Source organism: Lepidochelys kempii, chromosome 11 (assembly GCF_965140285.1).
Source record: "Lepidochelys kempii isolate rLepKem1 chromosome 11, rLepKem1.hap1, whole genome shotgun sequence".
NCBI classification, from domain to species: domain Eukaryota; kingdom Metazoa; phylum Chordata; order Testudines; family Cheloniidae; genus Lepidochelys; species Lepidochelys kempii.
Genome location: NC_136390.1, coordinates 43,201,718 through 43,222,301, shown reverse-complemented (window position 1 = coordinate 43,222,301; position 20,584 = coordinate 43,201,718). Strand labels below are relative to the sequence as shown.

At 38.4% G+C, this 20,584-nt stretch overlaps 1 protein-coding gene across 6 annotated transcripts in view; it reads left to right on the top strand.

Annotated features, from left to right (window-relative positions):
- Positions 1-20,584, top strand: part of LNPK (lunapark, ER junction formation factor) — an 85,208-nt gene that overhangs the window by 53,184 nt on the left and 11,440 nt on the right. For all 6 annotated transcript variants that reach the window (XM_073305933.2, XM_073305932.2, XM_073305931.2 and 3 more), the window contains 3 exons: positions 7,820-7,925; positions 8,693-8,763; positions 10,421-10,591. In XM_073305933.2, the coding sequence (XP_073162034.1) occupies positions 7,820-7,925; positions 8,693-8,763; positions 10,421-10,591 (348 nt within the window). The remainder of the gene's footprint in view (positions 1-7,819; positions 7,926-8,692; positions 8,764-10,420; positions 10,592-20,584) is intronic.

The window sequence follows — 20,584 nt, the reverse complement described above, 5'->3', positions numbered from 1 at the left end:
CTTCAATATCTTGGGTCTAGGCTATTAAGCAACTTGGAAGATCAGGATCAAGACCTTGAACTTGATTGGATAGTCTGTGGGGAAACCAGTGTCAAAGCAGAGAGCAGGTTTGATGTGCTTATCGTAACCCATGCTGCTTAGGTGACATGCTTCAACATTCTATACTCTGAGCTTCCTAAGCGTTGATGGCTTCTTGTCTAAGTATATTGCATTGCAGTAGTCTAGCGAGGAGGTGATAAAGGCAGTATAACTGGTCATCATCCATAAGGGTAGGATGGGGTCTTCAAGCCAACTGGAGATGGTAGAAAGCATAACTATTCGTTTTCATAGCTTTCATCAGATTAACTGATTTTTGTTGGAGCTTAAAGTGGGAAACTGAGCCACAAATCCACTTTATCTTACAACACATTATAAGCATTACTACAATTATCAACACTGGTATCCATAATGTATCTTAAAATTAAATGCCATATCTGGATGTTCCCCAATTATATTAATTTGATCCCAGAAACTGGGTGTAACACTTACTCTATATATTGTATTTAATTGTTCTTGCATGTGAATTCAATGGTTTGTATATTATTTTAATAAAGACTTTTAAGTGCAAATTTAATTTTACAAGAGGTATTTTAAAGTTAGGAAGTAATTGCAAAGCCTTTGCAATTAAGCTTAGTTGACTCTTACTACTACTGGCTCAACAAATTTGAGTATAGGTATAATTTTGATTCAATTATAGTTTTGAATTTTAAGAATAAAACACCAATTGAGCTGATTGAATGGGCACACTTTCCCTCCATGATTGTATTTTTACTGTTGTATAACCACACAGTAGTCTTTATTTCACACTTTTTATGTCTATTCTAGGTACTCAGCTGTACTGGCAGTTTGAAAAATGATTTCTTTCTTGGGTTTCTGTTTCATTATTATGATCTATACCACAGATTGGTTGCATGGCCCCTAGGGCATTACATCAGCAGATCCATTTGGCTTGCACTTCTGTGCAGCAGTCCAGAAAAGGTGCTTGCCACCATTCATGTGAGTGTCTTCCAGTATGTGAGGTATATGGCTGGACATGGTACATGTTCCTTAAAATTGGAGTCTTTGAGGATGCTTACTTTATTGGTAGTGAAAGTGGGGCGGACAGACTTTTTTTTTAAAAAATAGCCTTTTGTATAGTAATTATAATTAAGAGATGACATTGTTACCACAGCTAGATTACTGAGGATATTAACCTCTGTGACTAGTTGTTTCATTCCTATACCAGTCCAGCAGATACTTGTTGGTAATGAGGCTATGCATTTTCCCTATGCGGATATCTTTTAAAGCTTGTGAAACATCTATTAATATATATATATGCAAACATTGCATTTCACATTACGTATAGTTATAGTGTGATGTTCAGCTTCCTCATTATTGTGACTAACTGATTAGCCCTCTTTGGGGTTTCCATTAGTGCTTGGGCAAATAACAAGAATTGTACTGCGGTGTGTATTGATAATTAAAGATGATGGTCCCACAATATAAGCAAAATGCTTATCAGCCCAAATGTAGCTAACATATGTCTTTCATACCAGGTATATTTCTGTTCTACAGGAGTTAGTGTCTCAATGTGTAAGTAGTTGGTCTGAGTTTTGAATTTCTATGTTGACCCAAGACGACTCCTAGTGCTATTTCTGCAGCAGCTAATTCCAACACAAAAGGTTGTGAATAGTCAGGCTGAACCAACACTGGAACTGAGCTTAATACCGGTTTCAATTTAGTGACTGCTTCAGTCACTTGTGGGTTCCATTCCCAACTACTACATTTTTAAAGCAAACTATATGAAGGAGCAACTATTTCTATATATTCAAATATAAACTCCCAAGAGAAGCCAGTTCCTAAAAACTGCAGTTTTGTTTTAATACAGTTTAACAAGCATTTTAGAAAATATTCCAAGAACCATTTTGCAAAATATTAACAATATTATGCTTTCCCTTTAAACATTTTTAACTGATGAATGTGGATTTTTGATGCTCCTCAGTTGGCAAGTTATGCCACAAATATATAAACTCAGTTTGTATTTGGTTTGAGTGCTTCAAAATATAGGTGCCTACAATATATAAAACAAAAAATTACATATAAAAAGCATAAGCCCCTTCGTTTTCAGTTTAAACAAATTTTTACCGAAAAATTCCCGGGTTTTACAAAAAGTATTCAGTTTTTTTCTGATTTTCAACCTACTTTATATTCAAAATATACAAAAAAAAACTTGTTTTATTAGGAAAATACAATACATTGCATGAGATATATGTATTATGATAATACATTAGTCTGTGTGTGTATATGCAAAGCTGCCTCTTGAAGTAAGGCTATGTATTAGTCTAGAACAGTGGTCACTAATTGGTCAATCGTGATCAACTAGTCGATCCTAAAGGATCTCCCAGTTGATCTTGATCTCTGGCAGTGTAGTGTGGCTGCCGCTAAGGCAGACTTCCTACCTACCCCAGTCCCATGCCACTCCCAGAAGCAGCCAGTGCGGCCCCAGGGGCAGGGGCAGGGGTCTCCCTCCGTGCGCTGGTCCTGCCTGCAAGCACTGCCCCCGCAGTTCCCATTGGCCGGGAGAGTTGTGGGGGCCGGGGCTTGCAGAGAGGGGCAGTGCACTTTGTCCACTTCCGGGAGTGGTGTGTGGCTGGGGTAGGCAGGGAGCCTGCCGTAGCCTCACTGCACCCGCTGCCGACTGGGAGTCACCGGAGGTAAGTTCTGCCCAGGGGGAGGCCGCACCCCAGCCCCCTCCCTGAGCCAGCACCCTATACCCCCTCCTGCACCCTGAAGCCCCTCCTGCATCCCAAGCCCCACCCTGAGGCCCCTCCCAAAGCCAGCACCTGAAATTCCCTCCTGCGTCTGAACCCCCAGCCATGAGCCCACTCCCGGTGCCAGCACCCCATACCCCCTTCTGCACTCTGAACCTCGTCCTGCACCCAAAGCCCTAGCCCTGACCCCCCTCCCAGAGTGAACACCCTATATCCCCTCCTGTACCCCAGCCCCTGCCCCAGGCCTAGCCCAGAGCCCCCTCCCAACCTTTTTCTGTTTCTAGTACAAACAAACAAACTTAACAAACATATTTTCATGGATCCTTGTGGTGAGTGGCATCCCCCACTGAATTTGTCCTTCCATGACTTAATACAAATTTTTAACAATTATAGAGGTCTATAATCTTCTGTGTTACTAGTGGCCAGCATTTTAGCAAAAAGGTTTATAGTTTGAGGGGGAATACAAATCAGAATAACCATTATCTTCTTCCCAAAGGTACAGATGGGACAAGTCCTCACTAGTACCAATATCCTTACGTTTCCTTAAATTCTCTATAGTTTGATTGTACTTTATATTCTTGGACATATTACTGTGTGTTCCGTCTTTCCGTAACTGTACAACAATCTGTGTTGTGCTTAGTTTCTCCCTGTCATAGCTCACTGACTGATTTTTACCAAGAGCAAATACTGTGGTTGTCATTTGGTCATTGGCCACAACCTCTCTATTCTGTACTTGTAACTAGTTGCAGCGTTCTTTAACTTGTTCCTCAGACACAAGATCATGAAATATACTACTTCCATATACAGTCCCTTTTCATGGGAATTTTTATAGTTCTTATTATTCTCAACTTTACTGTTAAGTCTGTTCAGCTATATCCCAAGGTTCTTCCTTGGCTAAGACTTTTCTTTCAAATGCCTCTCTGTGGCAAATTATATTAACATACTCCTCCATTATGATTGAGAACTTACTTTCTTGTCTGGGTGTTGGACAACACCATGGCTGGAGGCCAGGGCACTGTTCTCTATAGCCTTCCAAGCCTTAGGCTTGTATCTGTATCCTAGTATCTGGAGCCTTCATAATCCTGAAGAGCTGGAAGTGACCACAAGGAGCAAGACATCATGGACTCATGCCCACCCAGGGATGCCATTGTTCGATGTCAAAGTGGGAAACTGAGTCACAAGTCCACCCAATTTAGGCTTAATCAATTTTTGCCTTTATTTATACAACTTCAGACAGAAGTATTGTAATTTATAATGTCTGAACATATGCTTATGCCAATAACAGACGAGATAGAATAGGTAAATGGGCCCAAATTACTGCCTTCTGGAGCACTGGAAAGTTCTTCCACCTTCCATGATGATCATCGCCTTCTCTGATCTCTTGGTCTAGTCCTTCAGTCCTATTCCTACAGCTTCTGGTGCAGTCTCTGTAATTTGGGCTTTGTTCACTTGAGTCTTTTACACATTTCTAGATTACTTAATTTTATCCAGTAGGCTTTTATCACATCATCCCCTTCATGTGTGCGTGTGTGTAACCCATACAATATGCACGTGCAAACTTCAGTTACTTAACTTACCTAATTTTTCCTGCTGGTTTTGCAGTTTTGGGGTCATGTCATTCTATGTCACCCTGTTCCTAGCTTTCCCAGAAACCTAGGATTTTATATTTATCATTACATGTTTGTGTATCTTCTTTACATCTTGCAACGTGACACGTTATGTATCTTGCTAGCAATAATATCATTTTATACAAAACGGCAATTTATATCAAAGAGGGATTGGCAAAACCACACTTATGCCAGGCAAGGCCTTGGCCTAAGTGTTGCCTCATCTAAACCCATTCGGTATCCAGAATTACAAATTATTAAAATAGAGCTAACAAAGCTCTTAATTTTACCATTTTGCAATTCTTCATTCTATATTTCAGTACATGTATGTCACTCTTCTACCCCTTAATCTATTGCAGGAATGGGGAGTTATGGAAAACACAAAAAACCTTTTCTGTCAGCATTCTTTATTATCTTAAACATAGGTTTTCAAAGGCCTTTTTCATTCAAAGTACAGTTTTGTTTGTGAATCATTACCAAAAAAAATCGTCAGAAATTTTCCTGTGTTGCATTTTGAGGGATGTCAAATGTTAGGGCCTTGACATTGAATAGTACTGCAACAGTACATTGTAATTAATGTTTGTTAACATTGTTTACCTTAAAATTGGTTATTCACGAATCAGCGTTTGGATTGTAGCTTTAATCTATTAACTTTTATGTTTAACAAATCTGAATTGAAACAATTTATTAAGTGTGGATGAAGTCTGAGCCAAAGGTATTCATCCTTACCACCTGCATTGTTACCCTATTTTCAAAAGCAGTTTGGGTTTTGCTGACTGATGAACGGCTTAAAATTTGGAACAAAAAATTTTTCAGTATAAAGTCTGGACAAACTTTCAAACTCGCTTATGGGACACTAGAAAAATGATATGGCAATGTAAGATTTATTTCCGAAGATTAGAGAATTGCACATTTCAGGACATAGAACTATTTTGGGTTTGAGGCAAATTTCCCTTTAAAATATGGAATTCTACTCAATGTATTTATGTAGGCATCCAGTAATGGGAGAGGAGGCAGCTGGCATTGACCATAGTAAAATCTGTCCAGTATTTGTTATCAGTGTATCACAGGGTATCTGTATTATTATTCATTCAGCTCTTGGCCAAATTTTGACTCTTGACCGCTAATGTGAGAGTTTGGGGAAATGGAATAATAATTGTTAACACTTGACTGGTTTTGTATAATTGAGACTACTTTAGATTTTAAAAATTAATTTGACAAGAATCTTTCCATAATGTGGCTGACAACTTCAGGAGTAAGGAAGAGAAGAGTTAAAGCTACAGGAAATAAAATTTGCAGGTTTTTAAGGTTGCCTATATCTTGTACAGCAGACCCACTGTTCCCAAACTCTGGTCTGTGGAGAGTTGGGTGGTCTTACTTCTATATGTGAGGAGAGACAAAAAGAAGCAAAATCTGATTGTGAGATTAATTCATTTGAGAGGACAAAACACTTATGAAAATTGACTAAAAGTACGTAAATTCTTTCTCATCGCTATTTTTTTCATGTTGCGTCAACTGCTATAGTTTCCAAAAGGGAGATTTCATGATTTCAAATAGGAGGGAGATGATCCATAATATGGCATCTCTATTAGAGATGAAACCTCATTGAAGCAACAGTTGACAGGTTTTCTACCACAGGTGTTCATAAATTTCCAAAAACAATGAGGAGTCCTTGTGGCACCTTACAGACTGACAAATTTATTTGGGCATAAGCTTTCTAGGTCTGTTATTGCGTGACCAGGGAGACTGAAGTGTTCTCCTACTGGTTTTTGAATGTTATATTTGTGTCCATTTATTCTTTTGCGCAAAAGAATAAATGAACACAAATCTGACATCAGTAATTATAACATTCAAAAACCAGTAGGAGAACACTTCAGTCTCCCTGGTCACTCAATAACAGACCTAAAAGTAGGAATTCTTCAACAAAAAAACTTCAGAAACAGACTCCAACGTGAAACTGCAGAACTGGAATTAATTTGCAAACTGGACACCATCACATTAAGCCTGAATAAAGACTGGGAGTGGTTGGGTCATTACAAAACCTAAACCTAATTTCCCCCATACTAATTTCCTCCTACTGTTACTCACATCTTCTTGTCAACTGTCTGAAATGGGCCACTCTCATTACCACTACAAAAGTTATTTTTCCTCCCTTGGTATCCTACTGTTAATTGAATTGTTTGGTTGGACAGACCTCACACTTGGTAAGGCAACTCCAGTCTTTTCACGTATTTATACCTACTCCTGTATTTTCCACTCCATGCATCTGATGAAGTGGGTTCTAGCCCATGAAAGCTTATGCCCAGATAAATTTGTTAACCTCTAAGGTGCCACAAGGACTCCTCATTGTTTTTGCTGATACAGACTAACATGGCTACCACTCTGAAACCTGTCTTAAATTTTCAGTAGTACTCATGGCAATGCAAAAAGTTAAGGCTTGCCCTCTGAAATAGTTTGGGATCGTAAATTTACTTTAATTTTTTTCTGTTTGATCCTTTAAATTGACAGGGAAGAATGCACCAATAGCCTTCCCGAACTACTGTACTGCAGAACGAGATCACTCTTTAGCTTTGCTTAATTTCTTTGCTTATAACAGCATTTTTGTGTTCAATCTTGGATTTCTCATTTGTTCTCTGCAGTACCTATTTTAAATAATGCCATTTTGGTACTAGGAGAGATTGTTGTCCATTGTTGGTATTAAGATGCTGATACGCAAGATTATATTTTTAAGATTCTAATTTTGGGCTGTCTAGACTGACTTTGTCTAACCTTTTGGCTTTTTGGTAATCTACATTTGAGGAGCAGGTGAATTTCTGCCCCTAGTTTCTGCCTAGTCTGGCTAACATAGGCAATGAGAGCAAAAGTATTTTGAAGTGAGATCCCTTATTCCAGCAAATACACAAGCACCAGTGCGTGCTCTGATATTTACACCTACTGTAAGCATCTCTTTACACTGACAACATGGTGTTAAAGGGCCTTAAGATAAATGAGAATTGGACATGCTGTGTGTTCATACACATTCCTTCAAATGTTTTTCAGTTTACAAGGGTGGATTTTTGCTTTTTTTATAATCCTTTTCCTCAAAGATTTGACTTTTGAACAACAATAACTTACTTACCAGTATTTTTAAATAAGTGGTTTAGAAATCATAACTTTGATTTCACATTTAGTAACTGATAAAACTGAAAGATTTAAACAGCAAGAGCAATTGAATTTTAAGAATAACATGTTGGAGAAAAGAAAACTAGCTGCAGTCCAACTATCTAAAGTGGTACAACTTCCCTAGTGGATTTCACAAATGTGACCGTTTAAAATTACTGCACATATTAATACCCGGTATTAGCATGTACAGTAGAACTAGTACGTTATGTAGTACGACTTTGTTGTTACAAGTCAATTCATTATGCTTACTTCATTTGTTAGGTCTCCATCCACCAGGCCCTCCTTTAGCAAGACCTATTCTTCCTCGAGACAGGGGAGCTTTGGATAGAGTTGTTGAATACTTAGTTGGTGATGGTCCACAGAACAGGTAAAATTTTGCTATTGATAGTAAGTAACAGCACATACACAATGAGTTGAAAGTCTGGTTTTTGTTTGTGCAGGATTAGATGTTCTAGAATTCTGCTGCTTATGTTTGTTGGTGGCTTCATATACAGTTTTCCTAATGAACTGGCTCTCTAAAGCCTTGCCTGAACTCTCTTTTACCCCACTCTCAGAAGCGTAAACTCTAGCAGGAGCAGTTTTAAAATGATAGTGCACTAATGAAAAAGAAAAGCCTTATTGAAGCTTGAGTGGGAGAATGAATTAAACCATCACCTAAAAACATCCGAGACTCTTAATTTCTTTTCACATGTATCATCATTTTAATTGCTTATAACTAATTGCCTGCTGAATTGTCCCAAACCCACTTGAGCTGGCCTTCTAACTCTGTTAGAGGAACTATTAATCAGATCATTGTATTTCCTCATAAAAGTTGAATTACCAGTATTTTTGATGTGGCTTCTATTGAGTCTAGTATGAAACAGACACTTAAATTGCAGCTATGTGATAGGTTAAGACCTAACCATCTTGGTTTAATTCTTAAGATTATGATTCAAAATTTGTCTTTTGCTGATGTGTAAATGAAGAGACCCTGCTAACCAGTACATTCTTCATAAATGGATTGGGCATTACTTGTTGTTAACATTTTAACTATATTGAAAGTTGCTCAGCTTTAATACTCTACAGCAGTTCCATTGTCTGAATACTTAGCTTCAACTTAACACCTGTATTTTTACTCTTTTTTTTTTTTTTAAGGTATGCCCTTATATGTCAACAGTGTTTTTCTCATAATGGTATGGCTCTGAAGGAGGAGTTTGAATACATTGGTAAGAACTAACTTACATAGTCTGTTCTTTTAAAAAATAAGTATTGTACTTCTTGAGAGACTGTTACAGTACTGTAACATTTAGATTCTAGTTAAGTACTTAGTACAAGCTAAGAAATGCCACTTATGGTAATTTACTATTCAGTAGCTAAGGATACATTTTAAGTTTTAAAAAAGTACTTTATTACAACCTTCAGGCCGAGTATATTGTGTGTGTAAAACTATTCAGGAGAAATAAGCCTCTTCCAAAACATCCTTGAGAATCACTGTGGGCTATGAATAGCCCTCAAAAGGGTTTTATAGCTAAAAACTATCTGACGTTAAAGTTCTCCGCTTTACCAGAACTTATAGAAAATCTTGTTTTGGCAAGAAGATCTCAAGGAGGCATCAAAACAGGAGTAGGAACAAGCCCTGGAGGTTATATGTCAATTTATGGCTGACAATAACTTAAGACAGACCCAGTTCTTTTTTGAACACAGATGATGTACAAAAGAGGCAAAATAAAACTACAGTAAGTCTAATGTGTAAGAAATAGTTTCAGGCATCTCTCTTCTCTTTCCATTGCGCATGGGGGTCTGTCTCTCTGTTTGGGAGAAAATATACAGCACAATAGGCAATATATTTCATTTCTCACTGATCTGACAGCATGTATTCTGTGTATCCGTCTGAGCAACAAACAGTCCAAATGTGCAAGAAAGAGACTTGTTTGGTCTTCTGTAAAAGTGTATTTTAAATTATTGGACAGCATATAATATTTTTCCAACACAAACGTGGCTTTCCTTACTAAATACTATGAGAGCAGATTATTTTTCAAGTAATAATGGAGTCTCCCATTGAGTCTGATGGATGAGCTACACAAATAATTTTTCAAAGTGGTAGCAAGTTGGTCGTAATTCTCTCATCCTTTTTGGCCATTTTATCTACTGGTGCAGAAGGTTGTAACGGGTGGTCTGCCAAACAAAGATGCAGCACTTTGCAATGTGCAGGAGAAACAATTGAGACAATCATATGCAGATCCCATTGATGGTCAAAGTGACATACTCTGTATTAAAACTGGAGCTAGCCAGTCATGGCCCACAGCCAAACGTCGCTGCAGACTGAAGAAGAAAGTGGCCGCTCCGCCGAAGTCTGTGGGCCATGACTGGCTAGCTCCAGTTTTAATACAGAGTATGTCTTCTCCTAGACGAGCTGCCTACTGGGGCTAGGAGTCTTGTCTACCCCAGCAATGGACTGCTTATTGTCTGGTCCCTAGTCTTTGACCTGGCTGGCTGGAGTGGTTCTACCAGAAGTTAAACTCCTGCTGGCAAAGCTCTCCAGGTCATGAGAACTTTCAAGCCTTCCCACCACATCAAGGTGTAGCCCTCAGTGAAGGAAATGACTGAATAATAATATTTTACAGAATAATTTAAAGGGAATGGATATCCGTACTGGAGTATGTATTTAAAAAAAAAACACACAAAAAAACCCCAGCCAAACCAAAAAAAACCCCAAGAAACTGGTCTTATAAATCTTTAAGAATACTTTTCTTCCATAGACAATCATGTTTTGTTGATGTTTGTGACACCCCTAGTAATGATTACCCGAAATGTTCACAAGTAGCAGCAGCAGAGCTGAAAGTGAGATTATTATTGTGTATGCTTTTGTAATCTTCTGTGCAGCATTTAGGTGTGCGTACTGCTTTTTCCTGAATCCTGCAAGAAAAACTAGACCACAAGCTCCACGACTCCCAGACTTCAGTTGTGAAAAGAGGCAGCCAACAGAATTGCAGACTACGGTTGGACCTTTGCATTCTGGAGGGGTAAAACTACAAGAGAATCCACCAAAGGAAGGTGTGTACTAATCCTGTGAAGGTTGCCATTATTCATGTTCATTGAAATCCTTTTGTCACTGCTCTTCTTGGTTCTGTCTTTTTTCCTTAAAGTGCAGCAGTTTTAAAGCATTCTAACTTTTTTGTTCTCCTGTAGTGTGTGTATTTTGCATTGTTTGTTCCTTAGTGTTTTTGATTTACTCTTCATCTGCATTGCTGAAGGGTTTTTAGCCATACAACCCCTTAAAATTCAGTCTTACTTTACTCATGTCTGGCAAGGTTATTTTCCCTTTGAAAATACTGCTTAATGAAATCCCTGGCTTTTTTATTATTGATAAACAAATATCAAATCTAAACTGTATATTATGTGCATAATTAACAAGATAATCTGCCCCTAAGTGGTTAAATTTCACTGTTTTTTCAGCAGGTCATTTGGTTGAGGTGGGTTGAAATTCCTGCCTTTGTTCCTTAAGTTAGTTTTGCTATTTTCCCCAGGGCAGGAAAATCTAGTAAAACTGCCTTGCTTAAAATCAAGAGTTCAAAGACAAATTGTCAATTTTAATTTAACAAAGTTCCTTTTGAGAGGTTTTATAGTCTGCAAATACAGTAGGTGTCTAGAGTTCAGCCAAGAAGAAGATGCAATGTTTTCAGGAGAGTTTAGAAAAGAGTTGTAATTAAAACCAAAGAATCTTCAGTTAGACTTAACTTTTGATTATTTACTAAAGAGGTATGGATTTCTCTACGGTTCCGTTCAAACCAGACAAGATCTAAAGCATGTGGGGCTAGGGAGTATGGAGCAGTTCATGTCACTATGTGCTTAGCTGAAGAGGTTTAAAAGGCAGCTGACTACAGGAAATAGTTCTAGTAGTTTAACAAATAAAACTCCCTTCCTGTTGTAATCTTTTCATGTTGGGGACAGAGTGCCATTGTCTTTCACTTTGTATGTGGCATGAAGAGGCAGGGTGATCATCTTTGCCATTGCACAGAGGACAGATTAATAAATTGGGGGTTTTTGTAGTGGTGTATTAAGATCTTTAATGGCTTAAACTGGTTAAAAACACACACAATTAGTGTCTAATTACTTGCTAATAGTGCTGTGAGTTCTCTAAAAATACCACTTGTACAGAATTCTCATTACTGATGTCTCCTGCCTCAGCATGAGTCATGTGGGAAACTGCCTCTAGGTCTTGAGAAACTTGATCTGGTGAGGCACCTGCAGGCTGGCTTGAGAGCTCTAACTTGCTGAATATGCTCCAACTTCAAGTACCTCAGGGGTATGTTTACACCCAAAGAAAAACCAGAAGCATGGAGTCTCAGAGTTCAGGTCAGTTGATTTGGGCTCCTCAGCATTGGGGTACAGGGCTAAAAATAGAGGTGTAGACATCCCACTCAAGCTGGGGCACAGGCTCCACCACCCCCTCTGGCTTCCAGAGCCAGGGCTCTAGCCTGAGTGGGAATGTTTATCCTGCTATTTTTAATCCTACAGCCTGAGCCAATTGACCTGGGCTCTGAGATTTGGCACTGAGTTTTTCTTTGCAGTATAGACATAACCTTATCCAGAACATTGCAGACAGTTCCTTTCTGATTGGTCAGTGAAGGAACTGCTCAGTGGCTCTGATGTGGGAAGAAGAAAAGGAGTACTTGTGGCACCTTAGAGACTAACCAATTTATTTGAGCTCAAATAAATTGGTTAGTCTCTAAGGTGCCACAAGTACTCCTTTTCTTTTTGCGAATACAGACTAACACGGCTGTTACTCTGAAATCTGATGTGGGAGTGCCTCTTGCTGCTTTAGCCCTTATTCAGGGCCTTGTTGTGTTCTCCAGTTTCTAGTCAATCATACTTAATCATAAAATCATAGAAATGCAGGGCTGGAAGAAACCTTGAGTTGAGGCAGGACCAAGAAAACCTACACCATCTCTGACAGGTGTTTACCAACTTGTTCTTAACAGTGGTGGGGATTTCCCATGTTCCCTTAGTAACCTCTTCCAGAACTTAACTACACTTATAGTTAAAAAGGGTTTTCTAACATCTCATTTAAATCTCCCTTACTGCAGATTCAGCCCATCACAGAAAGGAGGACAAGAAGTAAACATAAAGAGCAATTGATCATCTTATTTAAAATAACCCTTCTGTTTGAAAACTGTTGTTAGGACTTCCTTCAGTCGTCTTTTCTCAAGCCCAATTTTTTTAACCTTTTCACATTGGTCAGGTTAGGCTTCGGCCCGGGCTCAAGCATGGTCTTACGTTGCAGTGTAGACATACTCTAAGGAAAGTGTAGGTTTTCTACTTAACAGGGAAGGAGAGCTAATAACGGATGATATCAAAAAGGCTGAGGTGTTTAATGCCTATTTTGTTTCAGCATTCACTAATAAGGTTAACTGTGGCCAGATGCTTAACAATTAATATTAACAACAAGGAGGAAGAAACCCATGCAGTTTGTCCATCTCTCCACTTTGTGTAGGATTCCTTTTTGATTTTTCATATCATTAAAGAGCTTCTGCTGGAGCCATATTGGCTTTATTAGTCTTCCTACCTTTTAATTTCCTTAGCCAAGAGGTTTCAGGCTCAATCCTTAGTTGCACCCAATAAACTCTGAGTGCAGCTAAGTGAAGGAACTCCAAAGTAGCTGTATACAGCCCTCACTTGCTCTCGAGGCTGATTCTATCGGTAACTTTCCCCCGCATAGATTAGAGCAGCCCAAGGTGTAGTTTCTTTTATCTGTGAACTCAACCTTCATAGAGGGAAAATCTTGCTGGCGAAGCAAACCATTTTTAAAGATACCTTGTAATTCTGCTTCTCTAAAAAGAAGTATTTTTTCTTTGTATTTTCTCATGTATGTTACATTAATATTCCCAATATTATGTTGAACTGTATTAACTATGAGATCATCTTTCAATTGATTTTTAATCATGAAAATCGTGATGGCCATCATTTTGGTTTTACCAGTGTGATCTTGCGTTATATTAGTTAAACGTTGAGTTCTTTATTGAACACAGACCCAGATCTTCCTGCTGCTATTGCAGATAAAATTGTAAAGTATCCCTCCCTTGAATTAACCATTTCTTATTTTCCAAAGTTCTCTGTGTAGAATGCAGAGTCAGAATACAGATAAGCAGGGAAGTCACTGATATAATTAGAAAAGGATTAAGGTGTTTTAAAACAAAACATGCAATCCAGATTGTCAGTAAATTAATTGTCAATAAGTAAAGTATGAAAGTATAATCTATGTGCACCAGACTAAATTTTTAAAACAGGCTGGGGTTTACAGAAAAAGGGAGTTAAGTTCCCAACACCCATTGTTACTGGAATGTGGGTATCTAATTTCCTTATTTTCTGAAAATCTCAGCCATATAATATACTAGATAAATACTGTACCTGCTGTCTTTTAATCTATTACAATAGATGTATAAAACAAAATATTAACTCTCTAACTGTACTATCCAAAAGAAAATGTTTTTTGTACCCATATTAGATGGTGCACTATAGGTTGATGCTAATTTGTAATTTTGTCATTATGCACAAACTGCCCATGACTTGGTTCAAGGCATTTCATTTGAGCAGCTGTCTTATGAAAATAATCTTTTCTCTCAATCTGTCAAAAAGTATTTTCAATGAGCCATTTTTTGTCAGATCTAATTTATAGCGTAAACTCTGCTTACAGGTAGTTTTAACCCATACTGATTTTAAAGGCTTTAATTAATGTGACTCTGTAAACTTAAGCTACTAAACTTTCCTTTTAATGAGGTATAAACTGTAAGCAAGGCTTTTGCAGATCACCTATTAAGACGGAACTCTACTGGCAAAAAAGGGTATGTTTAATTATAATTACAACAGATGTTGGCAACAGGGAAATAACTTCTACCGAAATGTTGACAGCATTCAGAAACATAATTTGGATCAGTAACCCTGTTAAACCATAGCCTTGGAGTAAGGCTAATGCCATTACCAAAATAGCAAAACCACAGTCGCATGGACAAAACGACTAGCCACCTTCAGTAAAGATGACTGGGTTGAATCCCCGCACTCCCTCCAGTTTTGTGTCCAAGTATTCACTAGCCTGCTGCATACTCTTTTGGGGTCACAGACATAGGGGGATGGGGTTAAAGTACCTGTTGACACTAAAACACTAAGGTGATTGCTCTTCTTTTCTCCATGAAATTGCTTCTGCAGATCTCAACTCGATAGAGATTAGCCAGCAGAGATGTGCCTAAGGAAAACTAGTTGAGTAAATTGCTCTCACATGCCTACCATCTTATCTTGCATCTAAATCAAAAGACTAGTGCTTAGTAAATGTTTGAATTGAGCTCCTAATGGCAGCCTCAATATATCTCAGTAATTGAGAAATTCATTAGGGAAGCCATGGTAGCTGCCTTTCCTATAGTAGATTAAAACCTGAGTCATTTTAGTACTAAATCTCCAACAGAATTTTTAAGAAGCTACAAAGCACAGTTTTATCCATTTTGCTCCTCTGGTTTCTTTTGAAGACAGAGCACAGAGTGCTTTAAAGTAAAGTGCTTCTCTTTGTCCTGTTGTTTGGGATCAGCAGCTGTTGGTCTGTGTCTCCAAATGTTCCTGTTGAGTGCGTCATATTTAGTCCCTGTTGGAAAAAGCCAAATCTTGACGCTGAAAATATTTGATAACCAAAAATAGAGCATTATATCCAATTAAAACTGTAGAAAGGCAGCAAATCTTGACAAATCTTGGAAGATCTGTGCTTCTGATTTACTTGACCTTGAGCAACTGGGATTCCAACCTGAGTATGGCACAGAATGCTTTATTGTATTGACAACCACCTGATGCAAAAAGATAAGGTGTTTATTTTAAGATAGGCCTCAATCAGCTTTTTGGTACCTTAAATCATGAGGTGATGTTGAACATGCCTGGGATCTCTGAAGGGAATGGACAGGGCTGCACTTCATTGCCTTAGTTTGTTTTGTTTGTTCCTGATAGACCATGGAGGATAGTAATTGGATTTGCTCTTCCCTCCCTCCCCCTCACCAGGGCTGTCATGGCATACCACAAGGATCTACTTTCTAATCCCTCTTCATTGCATATATGGGGCTGCTAGAGTTAGTGACACCCAACTTTATATGACAGGTTTCAGAGTAGCAGCCGTGTTAGGCTTTATTCGCAAAAAGAAAAGGAGTATTTGTGGCACCTTAGAGACGAACAAATTTATTTGAGCATAAGCTTTCGTGAGCTACAGCCGAATGCATCCGATGAAGTGAGCTGTAGTTCACGAAAGCTTATGCTTAAATAAATTAGTTCATCTCTAAGGTGCCACAATTACTCCTTTTCTTTTTGCCAACTTTATATCTCACCAATCCAGAGAGTATGATTCAGTGTTTTTCCTAGTGTCTGGGTGCAATGAGAGTGAGCTGATTGAGACTCAATCCTGAGAAGACTCAGGTAGTGAATGGTGAGTTGCAGTAAGGAAGCAGACAAGCTGGCGGAAGTTAGCAGTACCCCTGACTGAGTGTGAATCTACAAAACTTGTAACCAAAGTTTGTAGTTTGGTGGTCTGATTAGATTACCAGCTGCTTTTGGATGATCAACAAGTGGCAGTGATAAGGACTTTTTTTCCTCTCTGTTTGATCAGGAGATGGCAGTCCTCTCTCTGATGCTGACCTTGTCCTTGTTTCATATTTTTGTCGCCTGTACTTTTTACTACTGTAATATGCTCTTCAAGGTGGTCATACTTAACATTTGTTTGGAAGCTGAAATTAATGCATGATACATCAGCATGCTTCATAAGTGTGTTATCTCGTGGCGCACATGTGACACCTGTGCTCCAGAATCTGCACTGGGTGCCTATTGGCTTCCATGCAGAGTTTATGGTGTTGGTTTTGACCTACAAGGCCCTAAATGGCCAAGGGCCTTCCTGTCTCTTTATGCCATACTGCCACAATTTGAGATCTGCGTAGGTACTCAGTTTGAACCTTTAGAGAACAGGCTTCTGGCAAGGCATTCTCTGTGAAGTCCTTTGGGAAAGCATCTTCCTCCCCCCGGCCCGGTGGTACACAGCTTAATTCTAAAGTATCTCAGATCTGACCTAAGCATCCTACAAAGTTTCTCTGAGTTGACATTTAGACCGAGCTGTGATTGTAGGCTTTTTGTTTGGCAGATAATATGTAATATGCTGACTAGTGACTGGTGTGTAGAAGAATTCTGCTATTTTGATTTTATTTTTGTAATTGGCTTTTGTATTGTGCTTTTAGCTGACAGTGAAGGCACCCATAGCCCCAAATGGACAGTCTTTTAAATTTGAGTTTTTAAATAAAACAAAATAGTCATTTTAACAGATATAGCTAATCTCTCCCCATGGAGATCATGTCTTGGAAGAAACAGTGGAAGCAAAATACATTGATTTATGTAGAAGTCTCCGACCCCCTTGGATGCAAAAATGTATCTTGAGGATTTAAAGCCATGTCATCCTTAGGAAAAATAGTGTAAGGCTGAAGAAGAAAGCAGTAGTCTTTGTAGTAGTGCTAATGTGTCTGAAAGGAACATGTATGGTTCTGATGAGTTTTACAAGTGTTCCAAGGGTTGATAGGATTATAAATTGTGATATAAAAATGAGTCAGTTTACTAAGGGAGGAGAGAAAGCAGATAAGCCATAGTAGCTACTGAGAAGCCATCCTAAACTTCTGTTTCAGTTTTTTCCATTTGCAGTTGTCAAGAATGGGACAGAAACTTCTTTCTCTGAGGATAGTTGGAGTAAAACTTCTGCCCCAATAAAGCTCTGGCTCTAGTTCCATGGCTTCTGTCTGACAGGGACATGAGTTTTCCATTAGAAACTTGTTATAAGAAAGATCCCGGAAAGGAGGTTAAGTTTTGATATGCCATTAACTCAATGTAAACTTTAACTTCCAAGACCCATCAATCAAAGGTGATTGCAGTGCTGGAAAATATTGCAACAAATAATACAGAAGGGTAGAGTAAGTCAAGGAGTTTCATATGGGCTCTAGGTTCCCTAGCCTATCTTAAGATTGTTAATTTGAATACAAGAACCACATTGCATGGACAGACATAGAAGATATAATAGTGTTGAACTTGCACTTTAACCCATAGTACTTTCCAAACCTTAAACTACCACCAGTAAGTGGCATTTTCCAGTATGATTCCCTAATTTAATTCCACCTAAACCCAAGCCAACAGTTGATTAAAAGAAAACATAAGTCGAATGATAAAGCTACATAGTTTAGCACGTTAAAATAAAACAAGGACAGTGATATTTGTATAGGGTTCCAAAAATATCCAACTGGAAAAAAATAATCCACTGTATACAACAATTCTGAGGTTGTTAAAGTGATCAATCAAAAGACTGAACAGTGCAAGACATGCTTTCCGAGTTACAAGTTCAAAACAGAAGTGCAAAAGAAATTAAAGCTTTTTTTGTCTGAAGTGATTTACCTTTTAGGATAAGGAAAGCTAGAATATAGTTAAGTATTATAGAGAGCTCTTTTCCACAGCATAAAATAGTTTAATTTTTTTTCATAATAGTGTTTCATTCGAACTGTATCCCACTAAGCCCGTTTTGTTAAAGGAACAGATAACTTTTGTCCAATACTCGATTCATTTTGGCCTATGAACCAGAGGACCGATAGGCAAAAACAGCTGAATTCTCAAGCTTTGGCTTAGCTAGAGTACCTGCAATCTACAGGTAGTAGAAGCAGCAACTAGGCTTGCTTACATACACTTTCCTTTCCTGCAGCTGGTTGACAAATGGTCTCAAGACCTCCTCACTCTCAGAAAATATCTAAAAGCAGATGCTAAGTTATAGCTGAGGACAGTCCTCACTGCACATCAAGCAGGAGGGGATTACTGCACATCTGACCGTTCCTAAACTGCTGATCTGACTGTTGTTTGGGTATCTCATGTTTTGAGATTATGAAGACCATCTTCCACAAGGGGACTACTAGAAACAAAAAGGTGTTCAAAGTTTTTTTTTTTTAATGGCAGTTGGGGCAGGCCAGGCAATAGGCCAATATGGCAGATGATCTGATACTTTTTATTTTTCCAGGCTCATCTATTTTAGCTGTAAAAAAGTCCTACCCTTCAAAAGGGAGCTTCAGAATTGTAGACTGAAGTTCAGCAGACAACCATGCATGTCTTTAAGACTAAGTGTTGACTCCATTGTTTGGCTACCTACCAGATGCTCCAGAAGAATAGACACTGGTTCAAATGTCAGATATGTTTTTTGAGATACTTGCAGCAGAGACATAGTATCTACTATAGGGGAATAAATTTAGCTCGGTTTGAATGACCGCTCAGAATGACTGTTCAAGAAACTGGATCTGAAAGCAAACTTTGTTGGCAAAGAATTGGCTTGTCTCTTAACCAGTAAGGCTTAATATCCTCTAGCTCTGTAAGGGAATAGCACTAGGGCACCATTTCTTAAACCCATAAGTTATTTTCTTTGGAAGAAAAGCATTTCTGCCCCCGCATGTCTTTTTTGTGTTTTTTTTCTTCAGACCTCCTGACACTGGCACAGAGGACTGAGGAGATTAATCCTATTTTCTTGGATTCAGTTACTTCTAATATGATTTTTTTTTCAGTGTAAAAATGTCCTAAGTTGTTGACCCTTTTACTCAGTTCAGTCTGACTTGCTGAGGAGCGCTGATCTACCTCTTTGGCAGAACTGTCACGGGCATATGGATGTGTAAATGTTAGGCTTTCTCCTTCAAGAAAAACTAAAATGCATGTATTCCTTCCTTCCTCATGGTATAGAAGCCACGCACACAGAATACGTGTGAGACAAATATCCCTCAGGCAGGTATTTGAGACACTGGAAAGTGCGTATCTCACTAGTGCACATTTTTAAAAGTCAGATTATTTCACTGGGTCTGCTAAGGTAGAGAAGGAAACCTAGTCTTAGAGAAAATTCATATAAAGGGCAAAAACTTGAGTTACTTTAAGACCTTTGGTTGCTTTTGTCCACTCCTAAGCTGTCCTGCATTGTACTAAGAATAATAAAAATAACAATGAGTTTGCCCAATGCAAAGGAGCAAATGGAGGTTCTGAGATCACTTCTGCCAATGGAAGGAACAACTAAAGAAATTATTAGAGAGAGTCAGTCGTTCTGTCTGTCTTATTCCTCTGTTACAGAATGTTTCCAGACTAGGTGATGCATGCACTGCCTCTCATGCTTTTACTACTAGTAACGGTTCTGTAGTTTGCAAGTCTGGGCATGAGACTCTTTAAAGTTGGGAGTTGAAGAGTTGATTTAACCCAGTAATCCTTATTTAACAGGTGGTTGGTTCTTCTGAATATTTAAAATTTACTTAATAAAGGGACTTCATACAGCTCCCCAAAATGTGCACTTTGGTTGACTGGCAAACCTCATTCAATCTAAATGCAACACAGTGGAGTTGACTATATGACACAATGCTGATGTCACGTGTGGTCTATAAAACTGAAACCTGGCATTCTGCATTGAAAATAGTTATTTTGCTTTGTGTGTAACTAGATGAAAACTTTCAAATATCTTCCTGTGTCACACTTCACTCTTAGTGAGTAAAATGTGAATCCCTGGACTCTAACTTGAAACTTTTGGGATGACCTTTATTATTTAGAGTGAAATGTTGTTAATAGTGGCTAAAGCGTGGTACAATGCAGAAAAGTTTTTGTATACAGTAACTTGTTCACACAGCTTTTATGTATATCCCTGAACTCTAATTCTGCTGTTCCATTCTTGTCATACAGAATTGACATTCTGTGGAGTGCTAGGCTGAACTGAATAAACTTGTTTCACTTTTGATAACGCAGATTTTCAGAGAATTCTTGAATTTGAAACCATTTAATCACATACTGATTTTTCTAGTTCAGAAAGGGTTTAATTCTCTTGTGTCTGAGGCTTTGTGAACAGAATTATGAAAAGCCAGGATTCTTGAAATTCTGCTGCTAGTGATGGATTCCTTGAGTGTAGAATTACAGGTGGCTGGATGCTATCACTGCTGCAGAAGTGTTACAAAAGTCTCTTGCTTCAGAATTTTAGAGAATAGGCAATGGGTT